Below are 20,687 nucleotides of genomic sequence, written 5' to 3' on the forward strand. Positions count from 1 at the left end.
AAGGAGGAGTAGGACTTAGTTTTTTGAAGGGGTCAAGAGCCTTTGGAAGTTTGCAAATTATCTTGGCTCTGGTTACCAGCAGAAGATTTACGCAACACAATATATACAATTTTTGTTTTTATAATTGTGAAGATTACAGAATTCAGATTTTCTTTGTGCAGAAATTGGATTTTCTTGGTACAGAATTTTCGGGTGAGGGCAAACGATGCTTAGGCTTCATATACAAGACCTCCCAATGCCTGAATTATCAAAAGAATCTTCAAGGGACTTATGATGACAATGTACTTGGTAGGCCAGAGAATAAAAAGTACACTGAAAGAGAAAAACATGGGCACTGAACAGCTAAAATCCAACCTCTGTTTAAACATATCAATTAATTCAGCCGCTAGCTCTCCCTTCCCAATGTATAACTGGATACAGGACATCACATTCATTTCGTTTCTTGGACCATGCAGATTTTACCAGCTATGATAATCTCATCTACTATGGGAATGAGAAAAGTTCAAGATCCCTTGTGAATTCCTAAAGAACATACCTCAAAAGAGGACCCTTAGTTGCCAACCATGTCAGAGAATCATCTGTTTTTGTATGGTATAAAACAGATGACTGAGGTAAGACAGTTCTAGTGGTACAACTTTGTACAGTGAGCTTTGTACAGAGTAGCAGTTACAATGTGGGACTAAGATTAGGAACATTGGGATTCAAATCCTCCTTTGCCATGAAGATATCTTGGGGATATTGGACCAGTCACTCTCTCAACCAACTTTACCTCACAGGTTTCCTGTGTGGGAAGAACCATGCATGAAAGGTAGGGCTTAAGGTTAAATAGTACAAAGTAAAAATCATTCAACACTACATAGAAGTAAAAATCTACTGGCTCTCAATGTATACAATATCCACAATGTTTTCTCAAATGGCAATAATTGGTGAAGACAGTAAACACTTTAAGAGCTCGGGGGTCTCACTGAATTCAGTACATTTTATTGTGGGATAGTTCATTTTGAGTTGGGAAGGTTAACAACTAGAACACATTCCCTCAAGCTGTCAAAAACATAGGAATTCCTAATGTTGTTTAGCAAATAATCTACAACTTACAAAAATAGTGGAAGATAAAAACAAATGCCTACATATACCAGCTAAAAATGCTCCAAATCAGATAGGCCACCTGAGGTATAAGAGCCAAGACAGAACCATAATTTGGCTTGCAGACTTCCTGGGCAGGATCTCCAAACAACATGGCTGCACTTCAGAGCTTCTGCAGTGAAAGGGAGAATCCAAATGTCTGAAGCCCATACTTGTAGGTAATCCATATAGGGCAGCCTCCTTGCCCAAGGAACTAGCTGATTTTTAATACCCTGGCAAGCTAAAAGCAACAAGTCATGACAACGGGATCACATCTTAGTTGAAAAGTCCCACTGTTACAGCATTACCTCTATTCACCTAGCACTGCATTCTTAGTGTATGCCAAAAGTACACGACACATACTGTAGTGTCTTACCAGCCTTAAATTTACTGCTAATGACATATTTCCATAGTACAATGGAGATTTTTTTACTTACATTCTGCCTCGCATAGCTTTGGCTTTTTGTTCCTCTTCAAGGTTTCTTGAGGGAGGAGTTGAAGGTGTCACAGTTTCATTCAAACATCCAGTAGGATCTTTTAAGCTTCCTCGGTAGGAGCCTCCTTCTAAGGTCTTTAAAGCAAATAACAACAACAACAATAATGAAAGAAAAATCTTCAGATCGATAAAATCAACATCTGTCAGATTCAGAAGGCAGCGTTGCTGGGATCCGCACGAATACTACGCTAATACGTTACAACGGCCTAGACATCTGGGTGAGGTTCGAGTTGCAATGAAAGGCCATCAGCCATCAGCTAAAGAACTGGCAGCTGTGATATTAAACAAAATTAATTCATAATAATAATAACCACAACAAACAGAAAAAAATCCATGGAGTACAAATTTACCTTGTTCCTCAGGGTATTGGGAAAAACAGTAAAATTACCCCCCTCCCCCGGCCCCCACCGGTTACATTTAATTCTGTGCTTGGCTTATTGGAATACTGAACAGCAGAAGTCATATTCAGCACAGCAGAGCTTACGTTCTAAAAGTATTTTTCACTCATCCTCAACTACTACAGTATTTCCTCAGAATATTCTGAAGTCCTCCTAAATATGACCAATGGGCAAGGTTTCTTTTATGAAAAATTTGCAGGGATCTCACCCTCTGATCTGTTCTATAGCAGTTTTATGCAGATAAAGGCGGCTTCCTCATGGAAGCATGAAAAAGGTACCCCTGCTAAAGAAGCCGGCCAAGACTATATCTGCATGCCATTCCTTGTACTGTTCTTCTCCAATGCTACCCCACCTCTTTCTTCCTTGTGTTTGTGCACAATTTGAAGGCACGGCAAAACTCCATACCCTCCCTGTATTGGCTGAGGGCAGAAACATCACACAGAAGTCCAGCCTGCAGCCACCCTATATTTGCCTCTTTAAAACAAACAAAAGTTTTTGTTTTACATGATTTGAACAAGGAAGCTGTGGGAGCCTCATGAGTCACATTTAGCATCAGATCACGTGGAAGCTCCCCCCAGTGCCAGGGCATTCTGCTTTCCATTCAGGGTAAAGACCCTGTGTGGAATCAGTCATAGGTTAGCATGCAGTGACATGATTTATTCTACAACAAATGACACCCAACCTGCAGTTAAAGGCTGGTTTCTTGAAGTAGCTTATTATTAGTGCATTATTTTGAAATGCAGTCAGCTTTTGAAGTTGGATTTTTGCGTAGCTGGGTACAGGAACAAATCCTGAGAGCCAGTGTTGTGTAGTAGTTGAGCAGGTGGACTTTAATCTGGAAAACCAGGTTTGATTTCCCACTCCTCCACATGAACAATGGACTCTTATCTGGTGAACCAGACTCATTTCCCCTCTCCTACATTCCTGCTGGGTGACCTTGGTCCAGTCACAGCCCCTCCTACCTCACAAGGTGTGAGTAGAGGAAGGGAAAGGACTTCGTAGGCCACACTGAGTCTCCTTACAGGAGAGAAAGGCAGGGTATACATCCAAACTCTTCAACTCTTTTCTTTTTATATGTTTACATTAGGAAACGAGAGTGAGCTGCTGCCCAAGTATGTGACAACATTTGAAAGTAATGCTCATCATTATTTCAAACTGAAAAGACAACACTACAATTAAAAAAGAGGTGGAAATATCAGTTTATTGGGACTAATGCTTTTTAAGCACAGAGCCCCAGAATGAAGCTCTAGCATGTCCAGCTGCACAGCTGAATAATATACCAGCTTGTCCTTGGGGAGCCACTGCCTGTCAGCAAAGACACCAGTAGGCTCAATGGGCCAATGGTCTGATTCAGCATCTTTCAGAAGTTTTGAGTTAAAGATATTAAAAAACTTCTATACTCTAGGCCCGTGGTGGTGAATCTTTGGCACTCCAGATATTATGGACTACAATTCCCATCAGCCCCTACCAGCATGGCCAATTGCCCATGCTGGCAGGGGCTGATGGGAATTGTAGTCCATAACATCTGGAGTGTGAAAGGTTCGCCACCACTGCTCTACTAGAATCCTGAAAATAGCTCATTAAGAAATAAATCTAATTCAACAAAATGTATCCCAAAAAGTTTAAATATCAACATAGCACTGCTGAGCAGGACTGGGAGATATGGAAATGATCATAAGTATGCCAATCATGCTCATATTTAGGAAAGATTCAGATGATGATGGTGATTCAGCAGGCCAGCTAGGAAGTGCCCATTCTCCTTTGGCCACAGCGGCTTCTTGGAGGCTGAAGAGCACCCAGAGCACTTTTTCTCCAGCTTTCTGCCATCAGTGTCCATTTTGGGTTTATTAAGCCTATTACTTGAAAATCAACAAACAATTGGCAAACTTATCTGCAGTAAGTCTCGGGCAGCTCCATTGAAGTGGCCGCGTACCCCGTTGCTTCCAAGGGGGCCTGCCGGTATCGTGGGGAGGCAAAAAACACAAAAAAGCCTCCTTGCCACCAGAAACCTCCCATCGGGCCCAATGGACTTAAGCCACCAAAATGCACTTACACCAACCACCAAAGCCCTGGCCACTGCTGTAACAGGGTAATGGCTGAGTAGAAGCTGACTAATGTTGGCTCCTCCCTTGGACTGACCCCACTGCTCCAGTGTCAGTGGTGCAGGGACACTGGTGTGGCATTCAGCACCAAGTCTCACCACCATGGAAGGCCACAGTGGTTGCCTCTCAGCAAATCTGCCCCTCCCCTGGGGCAAGTGCCCCAGGGAGGACAAATCCACTGGTGCAGCCCCACACTGCTCCCAATGGCAGATTCAGCCCCCTCCCCTTGAATTGGCCTATAAATCAATCAAAATTCACATCAGTCCAACAATAAACCAATCTGAGCAACCATGACATTTGCCTTTTTTACTTGATATTGTTACTCAAATATTAGCCAGTTTGTCTTTAAACTTCAAGTCTTTCTGAAAACCTACATTGAAAGTACATTTGGTAAATGGGGAAAAATAAAGTTAACCTATTAAAACACAGCAGCAATAATAATGCCCTGACCTGGATAGCCGAGGCTAACCTGACCTCGTCAGATTTTAGCCCCCACCCCCGTCCCATGGACACTATGCCACTGAATCTAACTGCTTACAAACTGAGAGAGCCAGTGAGGTGTAGTGGTTAACAGCAGGTGCACTCTAACATGGAGAACTGAGTCTGATTCCCCACTCTACCACTTGAGCTGTGAAGGCTTATCTGGTGAACCAGATTAGCTTGTGCACTCCATCACATGCCAGCTGGGTGACCTTGGTTGTCACAGTTCTTCCGAGCTCTCTCAGCCCCACCCACCTCACAGGGTGTTTGCTGGGGGGGGGGAGGGAAAGGAGATTGTAAGCCCCTTTGAGTCTCCTCACAGGAGAGAAAGGGGGGATATAAATCCAACTCTTCTTCTTCTTCTAAGTAAAAGCTGAGGCACTTACAAAATATTCCTAGGAACACAGGATTTCACAAAACAGCCAATTCCAGAGTTCTGGGGCATCACAGAAAACGTCCTACAACCTGTGAGGGTAACCTGCCCTCTTCAACAGAATTTGCCGCATATCCTTTGTAGCTCATACTAAATCACAGGGAGTTTCACATGGGTCCAGACAGTTTCTGAAATACCTAGGGCCAAATAACCCTAGCTAAAATTTCAAGGGCTAAAAGTTTGCTAGTCTGACTAGGACATTTCATACTGCATTTATGAATTCACCACTGTATGTTGCACATCACCTGAGGTTCTTGTACAAAGGTTTATTATTGGCTTCATGAACCACATAATAACCATCATTGGAATAATTGCCCAAATTGTATCATCCAGAAAAATGCATGTTCATAAGTGACAAAGGCATCAGCTGGCACTCTATCAAGCATGAGCAGACTCAGCACTTGCAGAAATGAACTCTTGACCCTCCCCCCCTCCTGCTTCAACCCTTGAAATGGTGGCTCTAGGAACTGCGCTGGGAGCAAAATGGCAGGGCGGGATTGCTGAAAACTCACCCTTCCCCCATCCACTTTAAGTTTGGAGAAATAAAGCTTCTCACCAGTGTAACTGTTTATTGGTATACTAGTGGGGCCTGGCCACGCGTTGCTGTGGCAATTGTTCTTCTCATCACAGTCCGCAACCCACACAGATGTCCATGCAGGTCCAATGATCCGCAGCATAGCCTTTTGGGGTGGTCAAATGGAATCCCTCTTTCCCTTTTCAATGCACATTGTTATATGGTGGTGTCTTTTTTTTTTTAGTATAAGGTAACCCTTCCCATTCCACAACGGAATTGTCCAGAGTGCGAATCCCGCTGTCCATGAGGCTGGTTGACATGCACAGTCCTGGCTTGGGTAAGGCAGAACTGGGGCAAGGAGGCTATCCCAGTCAGCCAGCAGAGGCAGGGTGGCGAGGCGCTCAGATCGAGGCCAGCTCCCTGGGTTCTTAAAGGGCCATGTGCAAAAGAAGCAGAGCCAGTAGTGTTGGTTCGCCCCCACGCCGCGGATTTTCTTAGAAGAAAAAGGCAAACTCCAGCTCGCTTTTAGTAAAAGAGAGCTGTGGCGAATATGGGTGAAGAAGTGGGTAAGTGGTGGTTGGATGTGAGGGAGGGCAGAGTGAGGTGTGTGAGGATGAGCTGGATGTGTATGAGAGTATGTGTGTTGTGTGGTAGTAGTGGGTGAGGCATAGAGAGTGAAAGTTACCTGCATGTGAGGGGGGGGGGCGTCTCACACAGCAAAGTGTGTATGTGTTTCACTTCCACTCGTATTACCTAACAGTGTTACCTATTTACTGTTTGCAATGCTCATCTCTGGCCATCTGCACGAACATTGTAAGGGCATACCAACCCCTCAGGCCACAGACATGCTGCACGAACATTCTAAGGGTGACAGTTAAACACAGCCAGCTTCATGGCCTGGTGCACCAGGAAAAAGACGTTTTACCTGGCTCAGGTATGGATTTTCGGCGATTTGAAGGTCTGATTACCTGCCCGCAATAGGGAGGAACGTCACGTGAAAATTTGGGGGCGATCCGTCCAGCCGTTTCGGTGTTAGTGCATCAGTAACAAAAACACTGTTGCTGTGGGTTATTGTGGTGAAATGGGAAAGGAACAGATGCAGACCCTTCCCTCTCCCTCTGCTAGGGTGGGTGGGTCATATCCAGATGCTGGGCCCCCTCCCTCCCCTCCCTTGTATGCCACCCCTCACTCTCTCCCCTCCCTCACTTCTCTTCCCTTGCATGCCATCCCTCCCCCTTCTCCCTCGTGTGTATGTATGTGTATGTGTTTCACTTCCACTCGAGTTATTGCCTATGTACTGTTTTCACTGCTCATATCTGGCCATGTGAGTGAACATTCTAAGCTGCACGAACATTCTAAGGGTGACAGTTACACACAGGCAGCTGCATGTCCTTCACCATGGAGCACCAGGAAAAAGGTGTTTTACCTGGGCCAGGTGTGACATTTTGGGTATGTGAACATCTAAAAACACTCTCACCTGGCTGACTACAGTGGCTGGGAATTTTCAGAGGAATTGGCCCAGCAGTTACTGAGTTATACCATCACTAACAAATACACGGTTTGCTTTATATATATATAGGTGAAACAGGACAACTATAATGGGATAACCTGTGTTACAGTTCTAGAGCTTCGGAAGATAATTACAGAACATTCTGGATTACAGTGTAATACTCTGGCCATCACCAGCATAACAGGAGAAACCAATGGGGCACCTACAAATATCTGACCACAGTGAACATGGAATGGAACCAGCATGAGACCAAAAACAGAAATTCAGTATCTACACAGGGTAACAACAATGGCAAGGAAAGCAAGGAAAGCAAGGGCAGAGGGACAGGGTGTCGATTTATCGTGTTGCCCTCTAGGATGTTTCTCTAGACAAGATCCCAGGACTCCACACTTACCAGCTTGCTTTTGACCAGTTTTTCTATTGCACTGACAAGATCCGCAGCAGTGGGGACATCGGAGGTGCTCTGTCGAGCAGCTAGCAAAGAGGAGGACTGCAAGACACCAGTGTGCAAAGGAACAGCAGGTTAGCAGGGATGAGAAGGAATTAGGAAAGCCAACAGGCCAGCTGTTTGAGCTCACACATTGGGATACAAGCAGGAACACACACAGCAGGAGCATGAGAGATCAGGGGAAGTTGTCACATACGCAAAAGGCAACATTTAGCATTCATATTTGCTAGGCAGAGAACCAGCGCAAGAATTATGGTTAGAACTAGTATGTGGAAGTGCTCTAGTGTTAATATCTAGTCATATAAATAGAAGTAAACAAGCATCTTTCAAACACGCCCCATGGCTAACAATTGAAATGTTAAATTTTTGAAGAATTTCTAATGAAAAAATAAAGAGGGAGCAATCCTGGACCATATTTCTGGGATGCTGATGTTCCAGCTACTAGCGTGTTGCACCATTCCTAAAGCTTTAAAACAAAAGCTAGGCGTTGAACATCTTGCTCAGATCTAGCTCCCTTTACCATTATAAAGATGCAAGTGGCAAAGGTACAACCAGCAGCAGATATTTAGAATATCAGACTGTCTCCAATGCAAGTCTTCATAAAGATCTTACTTTGGTTTATTATACATTACAAAAAAATGCCTATCTCCCTAAGGCAGAAAAAAAGCAACTTTCTACTGATTCATCTTCTTGTTCACAAAATTTCAAGACCTGAAAGCAGAATGCATCTCCCAACGTGAGAAAATTAGAATGCACTGTTTCTAGTTTAGAAGTCTCTTCCCTAATCATGAGATTTTCATGAAACCTGCGTCACATTATTTGGGCTCCTTTCCACAAGCCATCTTTCTTGTAGTCTTTCTAGCTGAGTAAGTTAAGAGCAAGATGACCAGGGTACAGCCCATCCTGCCAATTCTACAGCAAGACACAAGGAAAAGGTGGTTTGCATATGACAGATGTGAACTTTTTACCCATTCTTGTTCCTAGGTGAACCCTGAGATTCTTCAAGGGTACATATGCTGATGAAGACCAAAACGTACATCATGCCTGCCCTAGAAGACTAAGCCCCAAACAGAGAACACTGACCTGAAACCAACACTTTCATGGGTTTGACATCTCTAACCAGAGTTTCTGGAGTAGTTACTCCAGTTCCAAAATTCACTACACAACCAGAACTCCAAATGTGGAAAGAGACAGGACGGGCAGAAGAATACAAACATTGTCAAGATGTGGTCTGGAGACTACAATCTGTTTGCATATTTGCACGTTTCCAAAGAGCAAACAGAACTAAAAGGCTACTTTGTTCGGGTTTATTTATTTAAAATGTTTTGTCATACAATGCTTTGTTCCCTCCTTAGGTGCCTCCTCTGTGTGTGTGTGTGTGTGCGCGCGCGTGTGTGCGTGTGTGTGCGTGTGTAGAGAGAAAAGTATTGGGTCCCACAATAAAACATTACAAAATTAGTAAGTGTGGCTGAATTAGACCCTGAAAAGTGACAGTGAAGATTAGGGGCATGCAGCCACCTCAATAAAGCAGGTTATTGTGTGGGAGTCTGCCAACTCTGGCAGGTGAAGCCTCGTTAGAACTGCTGTTGAGTGATGAGCCATTCTGGCCCCTCTATCCTCCCTCCCCCCCAAAAATACCTACCCTGGACATTTTGCCTGCCTCCTCTGATAGCTTATCATTCACTTGGAGCCAATCAACAGCTGAAATTAAGTCAGCAATAATAATTCAGAGAAACAGGAAGGTTGTTTCAGAAAAGAGGAATTAACTTCCAGGGGCCCCAATCTTAGCAATCATTCATAGAATCAAAGAGTCGGAAGAGACCACAAGGCCCATCAAGTCCAATCCCCTGCCATGCAGGAACACACAATCAAAGCATGTATTCTTTAATAAAAGAATACATGGATCATCTTTTTGAAAGTACACACTGCACTTTTCACCTTGGACGGTTAAAGCTCCCATTTCTATTAATTGTGTTCCTTCCCCAAAGAACAGTAGCCCTGCTCGCATGTCACAGTGAATCCATATACATCTTCCATACATAGGTTCATATATCTCTTTGTAAAAGAGCAAATACATAGTCATTTTACAAGTGAAACTTGGGACCAGCACCTGGATAAATGTTGGGTTGTATCACTTGTTCAAATGTACAACAGTTAAATGTAATGTGAGAATTAATGTATTTTTGTAGAAAAATCAACTGGACCTTCTATGTATATCGCACATGCATTCACTGTAACTTGGGAGAAGGGAAGTGCAAGCATAACATTCACTTTTTTCATTTTTCAATTATGCAAAGCTATACAATCACATGGCAAATACAGCCAGTAAGCAAGTGACAAAGCTTTTAAGGCCGAGAGGAAAAGCCCAATGCTTGGCTTGCGGGTTTTTGCAACCGATACAGATTTCAGCCTCAGTTCTGGACCCTACAACATCTCTTCAGTAACATAATGTGCGAGGAGGAGGCACTTTTGCTGTGCTAGTGCATCCAGAAGAGCCAAGATTTCAATTAGCGTAGCTCTAATGAGGACCATTATGTCACCAACATGATTTAACGGTATGCTTTGGCAACCAAGGTTTGTGCTAAATTCTTGTCCTGATGTTTAACATGCTGCAATCTATGTTATACCCGGGTTCTGATAATTTTAAACCTGTTTTTAATCCAGCTTTCTGTTTGTGTATATGTGTATTATTGCTTGGGCAGTTGCTTTTTGTTATACTGTTGTGGCCTTTAGTCTCACAAAATAAAATTTTCCTATTCATCAACATAGAAAACAGCTGCTGGAAGTGCAGAGTTTCCCCCACAAACAATGTGTGTGAATACAGAGCCATACAGACCTATCATGAAGTCGCTAAATCAAAGAATTATCCCATGACTGAAAAGATTAAAACTAGCATGGCTTATTTAGAGGATGTGAAGGTACAGGGGAGACCCCTATAATTACAAGTCTTTCTTCTGAAGACCAGCTATGATATGACAAACCTAGCCTAGGGCAAGCAACAGAGAGCCCCAGCCAACCAAATAGCTCTGAAGAAACTCTTTTGCACATATTGTGGAAAACTACATAGAAACTGTTTGCATGCAGTTTGCCACATGTGTTGCCAAGAAGCTCAGTTATGTGCTTTGTGGCAACAAATCCTCTGACATGTACAGATCCCATGCAGACTATTGAAATAGCATTCAGCATTAGACACGGGACCTCTGAGAGTTAGTTTTCAATTCTCCTTGGCTAACATTACTTTTCCTACAAGACAACTGGATGCAACATCACATGCATGGTTGATGCATTTCAACAATAGTTTTCCCATTGAATTCTTGTAAAGTTTAAGGTCTTCCTGAAGGAAATGATCCATGCCAGACAAGCCTTCCTTCAAGACAACTTGCCTCCCACTGACCTCCCCTGAAATGTTCATTTTCAAGAGAGAGCTTAAGGCATGTTTTAGTGCACACTCAGTTCACATGAAGAAATCTCACAGAGCTGGCCTGTGTGAACTGAGCATTCGCCACAGAACATGCTCCAGAAGTGTCTGCAACAATCAGAGGTAAGGTGCAGAGGTGTAGCTGCAATGGGGACATCTGAAGTGGCTTGCCATGGGCACCGCCATTGCAGTCAGGTGGGGGCGGCGTGTTGGGGTGGGGGCGTGTCGGGGGTGGGGAGTTCATATCCCGGGGAGTTCCCCCTCCCTTAGTCACTGGTGAGGTGATATTGGAAATATTTCTAAATGGTGAAGAACTTTAAGAGTCACTGCTGTGGGTGAGGCATAGAGAGCAAAAAACAAACAAGTAATGAAATGCACAAGAAATGCAATCAACTAAGGCAAGCAGGGAAATACCACAAAAACTCTAATTACAACAAAAGCTGAAGTTCGTATCCATAAGGATTGTAGCAAAGACTTTGAGGATGGATTACTCAATCAGTCTTCCTTCTGGAAACAGTCACAATGTGTAACCAAATCCTAGTTGAAAAAGACAGTAGCCTAATGAATCATCACATGCCTTGGCTCTTTGGAGGAATATTCAAAGCAAGCTTTTGAAGAAGTTAGCACCTTACCATTTCATCTTGTGTGGGATCATTATCAAAAATCTTCATAGGAGGAGGGAGTGGAGTATGAGATTCTTCGTCTGGTTCATCTTCGCCCCAACCTTTCTTGCTCTTCTGGAAGCAAGAGAACTGGTGTTACAACAGCGCAAGGAAGCATGCAGACTTTACTACAACATGAGTAAAAGAGAGATCCTGTTTCTTCAAGAAGCACGATGGCTTTTTAACTGATATAACAAGGATGGTAAATAGTAGATATGCTCAAGTTGACATGAGGAGGATAAGTGAATACAAAGGGAGGGAAGCAGCTAGCCTGCTTGTAAACTGCTTGTAAACTTTTAAAAGACAGGGATGTTACTTTAAAACCTACTCAGGACCAGTGTACAGCAATACATTGAAATGAAGAAAAAAGCTACATCTGAATCGACATTATTAAAGTAAATACACTGAACCTCCTCCGTACCTCATCGGCACTGTCTCCCTGAGGTGTAGTCTCGTCTCCAGGCTTGGGGGATCCCAAATCGAAACTCTTCCTTCCTTCACGTACTTTTTTTTGCTTTTTGATGTTACTGTCTGCTTTTCCACTGTTCAGCCGACGGACGGGGCTTGTTAACCATTTTTTCAGAGTGTTGGTTGAACGCTTTGGACCAGGTGAGCTCTGGATGGAATTGAGGGACGGCTGAGGCTGTAGGTTTGCCACCGATTCAGACTTCCCTCCATTTTCATTAGAGGAGCCTGAATAGCCATCTGCCAAAAGAACAAGAATGCTAAGTTCACTTAAAATGGACAGTTATTTCTGAAAATGATCAAGTAGTCAAAACATGTTGATACCTGACACTTTCCTTCACACTCAAAAACCGACCTAGAGATTTCTTAAGAGAACATGTTTCTATGTATGCACTGCACACACAGTAGGTAACGATGCAAAATTCTACCCATTCTATGAGTTCTCCCTGTTTTCTGTTATGACAATTGCCCTACATTGGCTTAGAACTGCAGTTTTCTTGTTCATAAAAATAGCAGGTCCTGGTTATACTGCCAGTATTATTTTCAGTCTGCCTGTGTGTACTAAGCAGCATCAGACTGGCAAGAGATAAAGAAACCACAAGTAACTATTCCCCTCCCCTCCACTATCTTATGTGCTATGGCTTTCAACCAATTTCCACTCAGAGAAGCCACATGATTTGGAGGCAACTGCGGTGGAGAGAGAGATAAGCAGTTATCAACAGAAGTCTGTCAGCAAATTCCAAGGTCTAAAACTGTTAATCTTGCATTCTGAAGATACATTCAAGATACAAGTTCATGTCCCTCAAGTTTGGTGAAGTATGAACACTGCATGACCACTACAGAAGCAAGAACTTCCAGCATCCAACCCCTCTGCAAAGTCTGCTCCCTACCTACGAGCTGGATTTCAAGATAGAACTTTCTCTGCCCAACACTTGTTTCTGGTCAGCTGACTACTCTATCACTTCAATTTGTTTAGAAAGTGACAACCTTTGGCAAACCAAGAGCTCAGTACAATGAAGCCTTGGTCATTAGCATAGGAGGCCATGTATTAATCAAGGCAGACTTCTTGCCTTCCCTCCAATACCTTTTCAAGTGCCTCAGCTTACTGCAGGCCTACTCAGTAACATTTTAAAATGACTTTAAAAAGGCAAAACCGTCCTCATGGTGTCCATGAAAATACCGTCACATCTAATTTGGCCTTCTGCTGAAATTTTTTCCTTGTCTCCTACCTTCCAGTTCAAGCAGCTTCTGCTTGCTGCACATTTCTCCAGAGAGAAATGCTTGGTAAGGCTGTACTGGATTTGGCTTCCCATGAAATTAAGAATAATAGTGATTTGGTTAACTCTAATATTTGACTTATCTATGATATATGATATTAACTGTATAAATACAAGAACAGTATAAATACAAGAAGGCCCTCCTACAAGGCTAAAGATCACCCGGTCATCAACTTGGGCAAACTTGCCCCCCAGGCTATATTTCCAACTATAAACTCCAGCTATAATATAATCAACTCTTTCATTCTCTTCCCTTCATCCCAACTCTAAGCAGGTATCTCTGTCAGAGACACAAGATTCTCAGTGATAGAGACCCTCTCTTAGCCGATAAGTCCTGCAGATGAATCAATTCGCACCTCAACCATCCTGGACTACTAAGAAGAAATAAGCCCAACAGGGGAAAGATCAGTTATCACCTCTAACAGCATAAAAATGGCTTTCTAAGCCTAGGCATCAAACTTATGAAACATCTATGGAGCCAAGCAATTGGTCAAACTCAAAATTACATTTTTAATATTATTTTTTAAAATTAAAATTTAAAATAAATGTTTTTGGATTCAATACAGAAAAAATACTTTGGGTAATTTACACATACAAAGAAGAATAGGAAAGGGCTGAAATGACAAAAGTTAAAAGGCACAGTTTGATTTCAAGTGTGCAGACGAAAATCGAGCTGATCGAATCTTTGGGAATGGTTAATATTACAAATTCACAGCACATAGGGACGGGAAGCTGCATGACTTGATAGCCCACAGTATACAAAGACTAAGGCCCTTTCCGCAGAGCAACGGTGAAGGGGTGTGTCGGCATAAACAATGCCGACGCACCCCCCGGGACCGTTCGCATGGACGGTCGCAGGAGGTGGCAGGCAGCGGCACAGCCTTCGCACAGGCTGCGCCGTCACCGAACGCCTACCTTGTCTCCTGGCTTCCAGCTCGTCGCAGAAGCCAGGGGACATGCCCCTGCAGACTGGAGCGACGGCTCTGGAGTCGCAGGTCAGGGGGGAGTGTCCCCTGGCCTCTGCGACAAGCTGGAAGCCAGGAGACAAAGTAGGCGTTCGGGAAAGGGGGGGATGGTGCCTTCCAGCCGCTGCCGGAAGCTCAGGGAGTGAGGTTCGGAAACAGCGGCTTCACGCCACTCGGGGGTTGCGAGGTCGCGTGCGAACCCCTCCCCAGGGACGCTGTTTTTAGCATCCCTGGGTCACTGTATTCCGCCCGTGTGGAAACAGCCTGAGAAAAGCAGTAGTTCATCTTGAACTGCAATCTTTATAACTACTTTCCTTTTCAATGCTCCTCTAATTACAGTTCTCTAACAGATTACATGAAAAGTAGGGAGTCTCAGTCTGTGTTTCCAGTTGATCTAGTGCCAAAAGAGTCAACCACATTTCCACTGACAAAAGTAACGTAACATAAAAAATCAAAGGACACATACTAAAACGAGGACCAATGGATAATCACATCTCAGCATACCCGAGAGGACGCATCTTAAAACTGCTGACCATCCTGCTTCAAGACACAGAAGACCTAGCCAACTGCTCCGTACGTGCCCAGAGCGTTCATATTCAAGCACTTCGAAAACAATGGTTCTGCAATAACCATACCACCTTCTTATTACCCAAGAGCATACAGAAATTCAGTATTACATAGCTCCTCAAATATTTACTTTAACTAAGGACCAAATATACATGGTGGGAAAGCCATTGTTTATTCATGTGTCAACCCTGTTGAAATGGAAGATACAGAGTCTATTTATCGTCACAGTGAAGATGTGAATGAAGGGAGTAAAACTTTGCCCTTCCCCTAATATCACTGGGCTTCACTAAATAAATAATCTCTCTCTAAACCAAACTAGGATATTAAAAAGTCAGGAAGACTGAAGCATATAAAACTATAAGGAAAGGAAGAAGAAGTTTCAGATCTTCTTACATTCTATTCTGCGTACAAAAAAAGAAAAAGAAAACCCACACCAAGTTCCTCACTTGGTACATGTACAAAGAAGACACAAAATTCAGTAGATGCCTCCCATCAAAATATTAGTTTGGCCCCAAAATGTCAGTAGTTATCACAGTTTGGCAGAGTTTCAGTGAAAATAAGAAGCCAAATTTAGACACAATGAACACCTGATGTTCTTGAGTTACTGAACACAAACCAATTTAGGAAGTTAACAGGTTTTAGTGAAACAGGAGTTATCTGAAAGAGACCACCTGTCTACAATGTGTTATCTGTTAAAAAAAACAACCTGTTTTTGACATGCCACAGTTTTATTCTGACGAATGCAAACAAGCTCTCAGAAAGGTAAAGAAAGGACAGTCATTGGAAAACAAAAAACTTATGCAGCTGAAGTTAGGCAGCTGTAAAGGGCTGGCCAGCGTGAACAGCAGCAAAATTAGAGTGAAAGGATCATTACTGTAGCACAAGTGACAATGTCATAATGAGTAGTTACAGCATGTGTGAACACATTTCAGTGAGTCTCCACATTCACACGTGAATTCTGTCCGTTTAGAAGTATCTGCAGCATTATTTTGGAAATGGTGTCTTTTCTGTTATACACAAACATACATGAGGACCAAGATTCCCCATCAGGAACTATCAGTCACCATCAGTTTTCTAGCTCTCATACAAGTTGTTTGCAGTAGACCAATTCACAAATCAGCAAAGACAGTCACCTCCTTTTGGACATTCATTCTAATCCTAAGGCAAAGGTACACAGAAACTTAACATTCAATAGTGAAACCAACAATGAAAATACATCCAGTTTTAAACCATGTATTATGGACTGTATTAAGAGGCATTTTGTTCCTGGTTCAGGCAGAAGAATATAAGTCTTAATTTGGAACAGGTACCTGGCAGAATGGTGACAATTTAGAGTGCAAAGCAAAAAATAATGTACGGCTATTATTAATTTCATGTGTACCGTATATACTTGTGTATAAGTCGACCCGCATATAAGTCGAGGTACCTAATTTTACCACAAAAAGCTGGGAAAACTTATTGACTCGCGTATATGTCGAGGGTGGGAAATGCAGCAGCTGCTGGTAAATTTCAAAAATAAATGGGGGGGGTGGGGGGGGGGGGGGGTGGGGGGGGGGGGGGGTGGGGGGGGGGGGGGGTGGGGGGGGGGGGGGGTGGGGGGGGGGGGGGGTGGGGGGGGGGGGGGGTGGGGGGGGGGGGGGGTGGGGGGGGGGGGGGGTGGGGGGGGGGGGGGGTGGGGGGGGGGGGGGGTGGGGGGGGGGGGGGGTGGGGGGGGGGGGGGGTGGGGGGGGGGGGGGGTGGGGGGGGGGGGGGGTGGGGGGGGGGGGGGGTGGGGGGGGGGGGGGGTGGGGGGGGGGGGGGGTGGGGGGGGGGGGGGGTGGGGGGGGGGGGGGGTGGGGGGGGGGGGGGGTGGGGGGGGGGGGGGGTGGGGGGGGGGGGGGGTGGGGGGGGGGGGGGGTGGGGGGGGGGGGGGGTGGGGGGGGGGGGGGGTGGGGGGGGGGGGGGGTGGGGGGGGGGGGGGGTGGGGGGGGGGGGGGGTGGGGGGGGGGGGGGGTGGGGGGGGGGGGGGGTGGGGGGGGGGGGGGGTGGGGGGGGGGGGGGGTGGGGGGGGGGGGGGGTGGGGGGGGGGGGGGGTGGGGGGGGGGGGGGGTGGGGGGGGGGGGGGGTGGGGGGGGGGGGGGGTGGGGGGGGGGGGGGGTGGGGGGGGGGGGGGGTGGGGGGGGGGGGGGGTGGGGGGGGGGGGGGGTGGGGGGGGGGGGGGGTGGGGGGGGGGGGGGGTGGGGGGGGGGGGGGGTGGGGGGGGGGGGGGGTGGGGGGGGGGGGGGGTGGGGGGGGGGGGGGGTGGGGGGGGGGGGGGGTGGGGGGGGGGGGGGGTGGGGGGGGGGGGGGGTGGGGGGGGGGGGGGGTGGGGGGGGGGGGGGGTGGGGGGGGGGGGGGGTGGGGGGGGGGGGGGGTGGGGGGGGGGGGGGGTGGGGGGGGGGGGGGGTGGGGGGGGGGGGGGGTGGGGGGGGGGGGGGGTGGGGGGGGGGGGGGGTGGGGGGGGGGGGGGGTGGGGGGGGGGGGGGGTGGGGGGGGGGGGGGGTGGGGGGGGGGGGGGGTGGGGGGGGGGGGGGGTGGGGGGGGGGGGGGGTGGGGGGGGGGGGGGGTGGGGGGGGGGGGGGGTGGGGGGGGGGGGGGGTGGGGGGGGGGGGGGGTGGGGGGGGGGGGGGGTGGGGGGGGGGGGGGGTGGGGGGGGGGGGGGGTGGGGGGGGGGGGGGGTGGGGGGGGGGGGGGGTGGGGGGGGGGGGGGGTGGGGGGGGGGGGGGGTGGGGGGGGGGGGGGGTGGGGGGGGGGGGGGGTGGGGGGGGGGGGGGGTGGGGGGGGGGGGGGGTGGGGGGGGGGGGGGGTGGGGGGGGGGGGGGGTGGGGGGGGGGGGGGGTGGGGGGGGGGGGGGGTGGGGGGGGGGGGGGGTGGGGGGGGGGGGGGGTGGGGGGGGGGGGGGGTGGGGGGGGGGGGGGGTGGGGGGGGGGGGGGGTGGGGGGGGGGGGGGGTGGGGGGGGGGGGGGGTGGGGGGGGGGGGGGGTGGGGGGGGGGGGGGGTGGGGGGGGGGGGGGGTGGGGGGGGGGGGGGGTGGGGGGGGGGGGGGGTGGGGGGGGGGGGGGGTGGGGGGGGGGGGGGGTGGGGGGGGGGGGGGGTGGGGGGGGGGGGGGGTGGGGGGGGGGGGGGGTGGGGGGGGGGGGGGGTGGGGGGGGGGGGGGGTGGGGGGGGGGGGGGGTGGGGGGGGGGGGGGGTGGGGGGGGGGGGGGGTGGGGGGGGGGGGGGGTGGGGGGGGGGGGGGGTGGGGGGGGGGGGGGGTGGGGGGGGGGGGGGGTGGGGGGGGGGGGGGGTGGGGGGGGGGGGGGGTGGGGGGGGGGGGGGGTGGGGGGGGGGGGGGGTGGGGGGGGGGGGGGGTGGGGGGGGGGGGGGGTGGGGGGGGGGGGGGGTGGGGGGGGGGGGGGGTGGGGGGGGGGGGGGGTGGGGGGGGGGGGGGGTGGGGGGGGGGGGGGGTGGGGGGGGGGGGGGGTGGGGGGGGGGGGGGGTGGGGGGGGGGGGGGGTGGGGGGGGGGGGGGGTGGGGGGGGGGGGGGGTGGGGGGGGGGGGGGGTGGGGGGGGGGGGGGGTGGGGGGGGGGGGGGGTGGGGGGGGGGGGGGGTGGGGGGGGGGGGGGGTGGGGGGGGGGGGGGGTGGGGGGGGGGGGGGGTGGGGGGGGGGGGGGGTGGGGGGGGGGGGGGGTGGGGGGGGGGGGGGGTGGGGGGGGGGGGGGGTGGGGGGGGGGGGGGGTGGGGGGGGGGGGGGGTGGGGGGGGGGGGGGGTGGGGGGGGGGGGGGGTGGGGGGGGGGGGGGGTGGGGGGGGGGGGGGGTGGGGGGGGGGGGGGGTGGGGGGGGGGGGGGGTGGGGGGGGGGGGGGGTGGGGGGGGGGGGGGGTGGGGGGGGGGGGGGGTGGGGGGGGGGGGGGGTGGGGGGGGGGGGGGGTGGGGGGGGGGGGGGGTGGGGGGGGGGGGGGGTGGGGGGGGGGGGGGGTGGGGGGGGGGGGGGGTGGGGGGGGGGGGGGGTGGGGGGGGGGGGGGGTGGGGGGGGGGGGGGGTGGGGGGGGGGGGGGGTGGGGGGGGGGGGGGGTGGGGGGGGGGGGGGGTGGGGGGGGGGGGGGGTGGGGGGGGGGGGGGGTGGGGGGGGGGGGGGGTGGGGGGGGGGGGGGGTGGGGGGGGGGGGGGGTGGGGGGGGGGGGGGGTGGGGGGGGGGGGGGGTGGGGGGGGGGGGGGGTGGGGGGGGGGGGGGGTGGGGGGGGGGGGGGGTGGGGGGGGGGGGGGGTGGGGGGGGGGGGGGGTGGGGGGGGGGGGGGGTGGGGGGGGGGGGGGGTGGGGGGGGGGGGGGGTGGGGGGGGGGGGGGGTGGGGGGGGGGGGGGGTGGGGGGGGGGGGGGGTGGGGGGGGGGGGGGGTGGGGGGGGGGGGGGGTGGGGGGGGGGGGGGGTGGGGGGGGGGGGGGGTGGGGGGGGGGGGGGGTGGGGGGGGGGGGGGGTGGGGGGGGGGGGGGGTGGGGGGGGGGGGGGGTGGGGGGGGGGGGGGGTGGGGGGGGGGGGGGGTGGGGGGGGGGGGGGGTGGGGGGGGGGGGGGGTGGGGGGGGGGGGGGGTGGGGGGGGGGGGGGGTGGGGGGGGGGGGGGGTGGGGGGGGGGGGGGGTGGGGGGGGGGGGGGGTGGGGGGGGGGGGGGGTGGGGGGGGGGGGGGGTGGGGGGGGGGGGGGGTGGGGGGGGGGGGGGGTGGGGGGGGGGGGGGGTGGGGGGGGGGGGGGGTGGGGGGGGGGGGGGGTGGGGGGGGGGGGGGGTGGGGGGGGGGGGGGGTGGGGGGGGGGGGGGGTGGGGGGGGGGGGGGGTGGGGGGGGGGGGGGGTGGGGGGGGGGGGGGGTGGGGGGGGGGGGGGGTGGGGGGGGGGGGGGGTGGGGGGGGGGGGGGGTGGGGGGGGGGGGGGGTGGGGGGGGGGGGGGGTGGGGGGGGGGGGGGGTGGGGGGGGGGGGGGGTGGGGGGGGGGGGGGGTGGGGGGGGGGGGGGGTGGGGGGGGGGGGGGGTGGGGGGGGGGGGGGGTGGGGGGGGGGGGGGGTGGGGGGGGGGGGGGGTGGGGGGGGGGGGGGGTGGGGGGGGGGGGGGGTGGGGGGGGGGGGGGGTGGGGGGGGGGGGGGGTGGGGGGGGGGGGGGGTGGGGGGGGGGGGGGGTGGGGGGGGGGGGGGGTGGGGGGGGGGGGGGGTGGGGGGGGGGGGGGGTGGGGGGGGGGGGGGGTGGGGGGGGGGGGGGGTGGGGGGGGGGGGGGGTGGGGGGGGGGGGGGGTGGGGGGGGGGGGGGGTGGGGGGGGGGGGGGGTGGGGGGGGGGGGGGGTGGGGGGGGGGGGGGGTGGGGGGGGGGGGGGGTGGGGGGGGGGGGGGGTGGGGGGGGGGGGGGGTGGGGGGGGGGGGGGGTGGGGGGGGGGGGGGGTGGGGGGGGGGGGGGGTGGGGGGGGGGGGGGGTGGGGGGGGGGGGGGGTGGGGGGGGGGGGGGGTGGGGGGGGGGGGGGGTGGGGGGGGGGGGGGGTGGGGGGGGGGGGGGGTGGGGGGGGGGGGGGGTGGGGGGGGGGGGGGGTGGGGGGGGGGGGGGGTGGGGGGGGGGGGGGGTGGGGGGGGGGGGGGGTGGGGGGGGGGGGGGGTGGGGGGGGGGGGGGGTGGGGGGGGGGGGGGGTGGGGGGGGGGGGGGGTGGGGGGGGGGGGGGGTGGGGGGGGGGGGGGGTGGGGGGGGGGGGGGGTGGGGGGGGGGGGGGGTGGGGGGGGGGGGGGGTGGGGGGGGGGGGGGGTGGGGGGGGGGGGGGGTGGGGGGGGGGGGGGGTGGGGGGGGGGGGGGGTGGGGGGGGGGGG

The 20,687-nt window shown here is 53.6% G+C and overlaps 1 protein-coding gene across 13 annotated transcripts in view; it reads right to left on the minus strand.

Annotated features, from left to right (window-relative positions):
• The window catches only part of KALRN (kalirin RhoGEF kinase), a 668,527-nt gene that overhangs the window by 64,081 nt on the left and 583,759 nt on the right, over positions 1 to 20,687 (minus strand). For 8 of the 13 annotated variants that reach the window (XR_007243596.1, XM_048485754.1, XM_048485753.1 and 5 more), the window contains 4 exons: positions 12,005 to 12,288; positions 11,554 to 11,658; positions 7,450 to 7,545; positions 1,560 to 1,693 (listed from right to left, as the gene is read on the minus strand). Coding sequence is in view for 12 of the 13 variants with exons in the window: in XM_048485754.1 (XP_048341711.1) it covers positions 1,560 to 1,693; positions 7,450 to 7,545; positions 11,554 to 11,658; positions 12,005 to 12,288 (619 nt within the window). In the remaining variant the exon portion in view is untranslated. The remainder of the gene's footprint in view (positions 1 to 1,559; positions 1,694 to 7,449; positions 7,546 to 11,553; positions 11,659 to 12,004; positions 12,289 to 20,687) is intronic. The other 5 variants (XM_048485747.1, XM_048485746.1, XM_048485752.1 and 2 more) reach the window with 2 other exon arrangements.

Source organism: Sphaerodactylus townsendi, linkage group LG02, assembly GCF_021028975.2.
Source record: "Sphaerodactylus townsendi isolate TG3544 linkage group LG02, MPM_Stown_v2.3, whole genome shotgun sequence".
NCBI classification, from domain to species: Eukaryota; Metazoa; Chordata; class Lepidosauria; order Squamata; family Sphaerodactylidae; genus Sphaerodactylus; species Sphaerodactylus townsendi.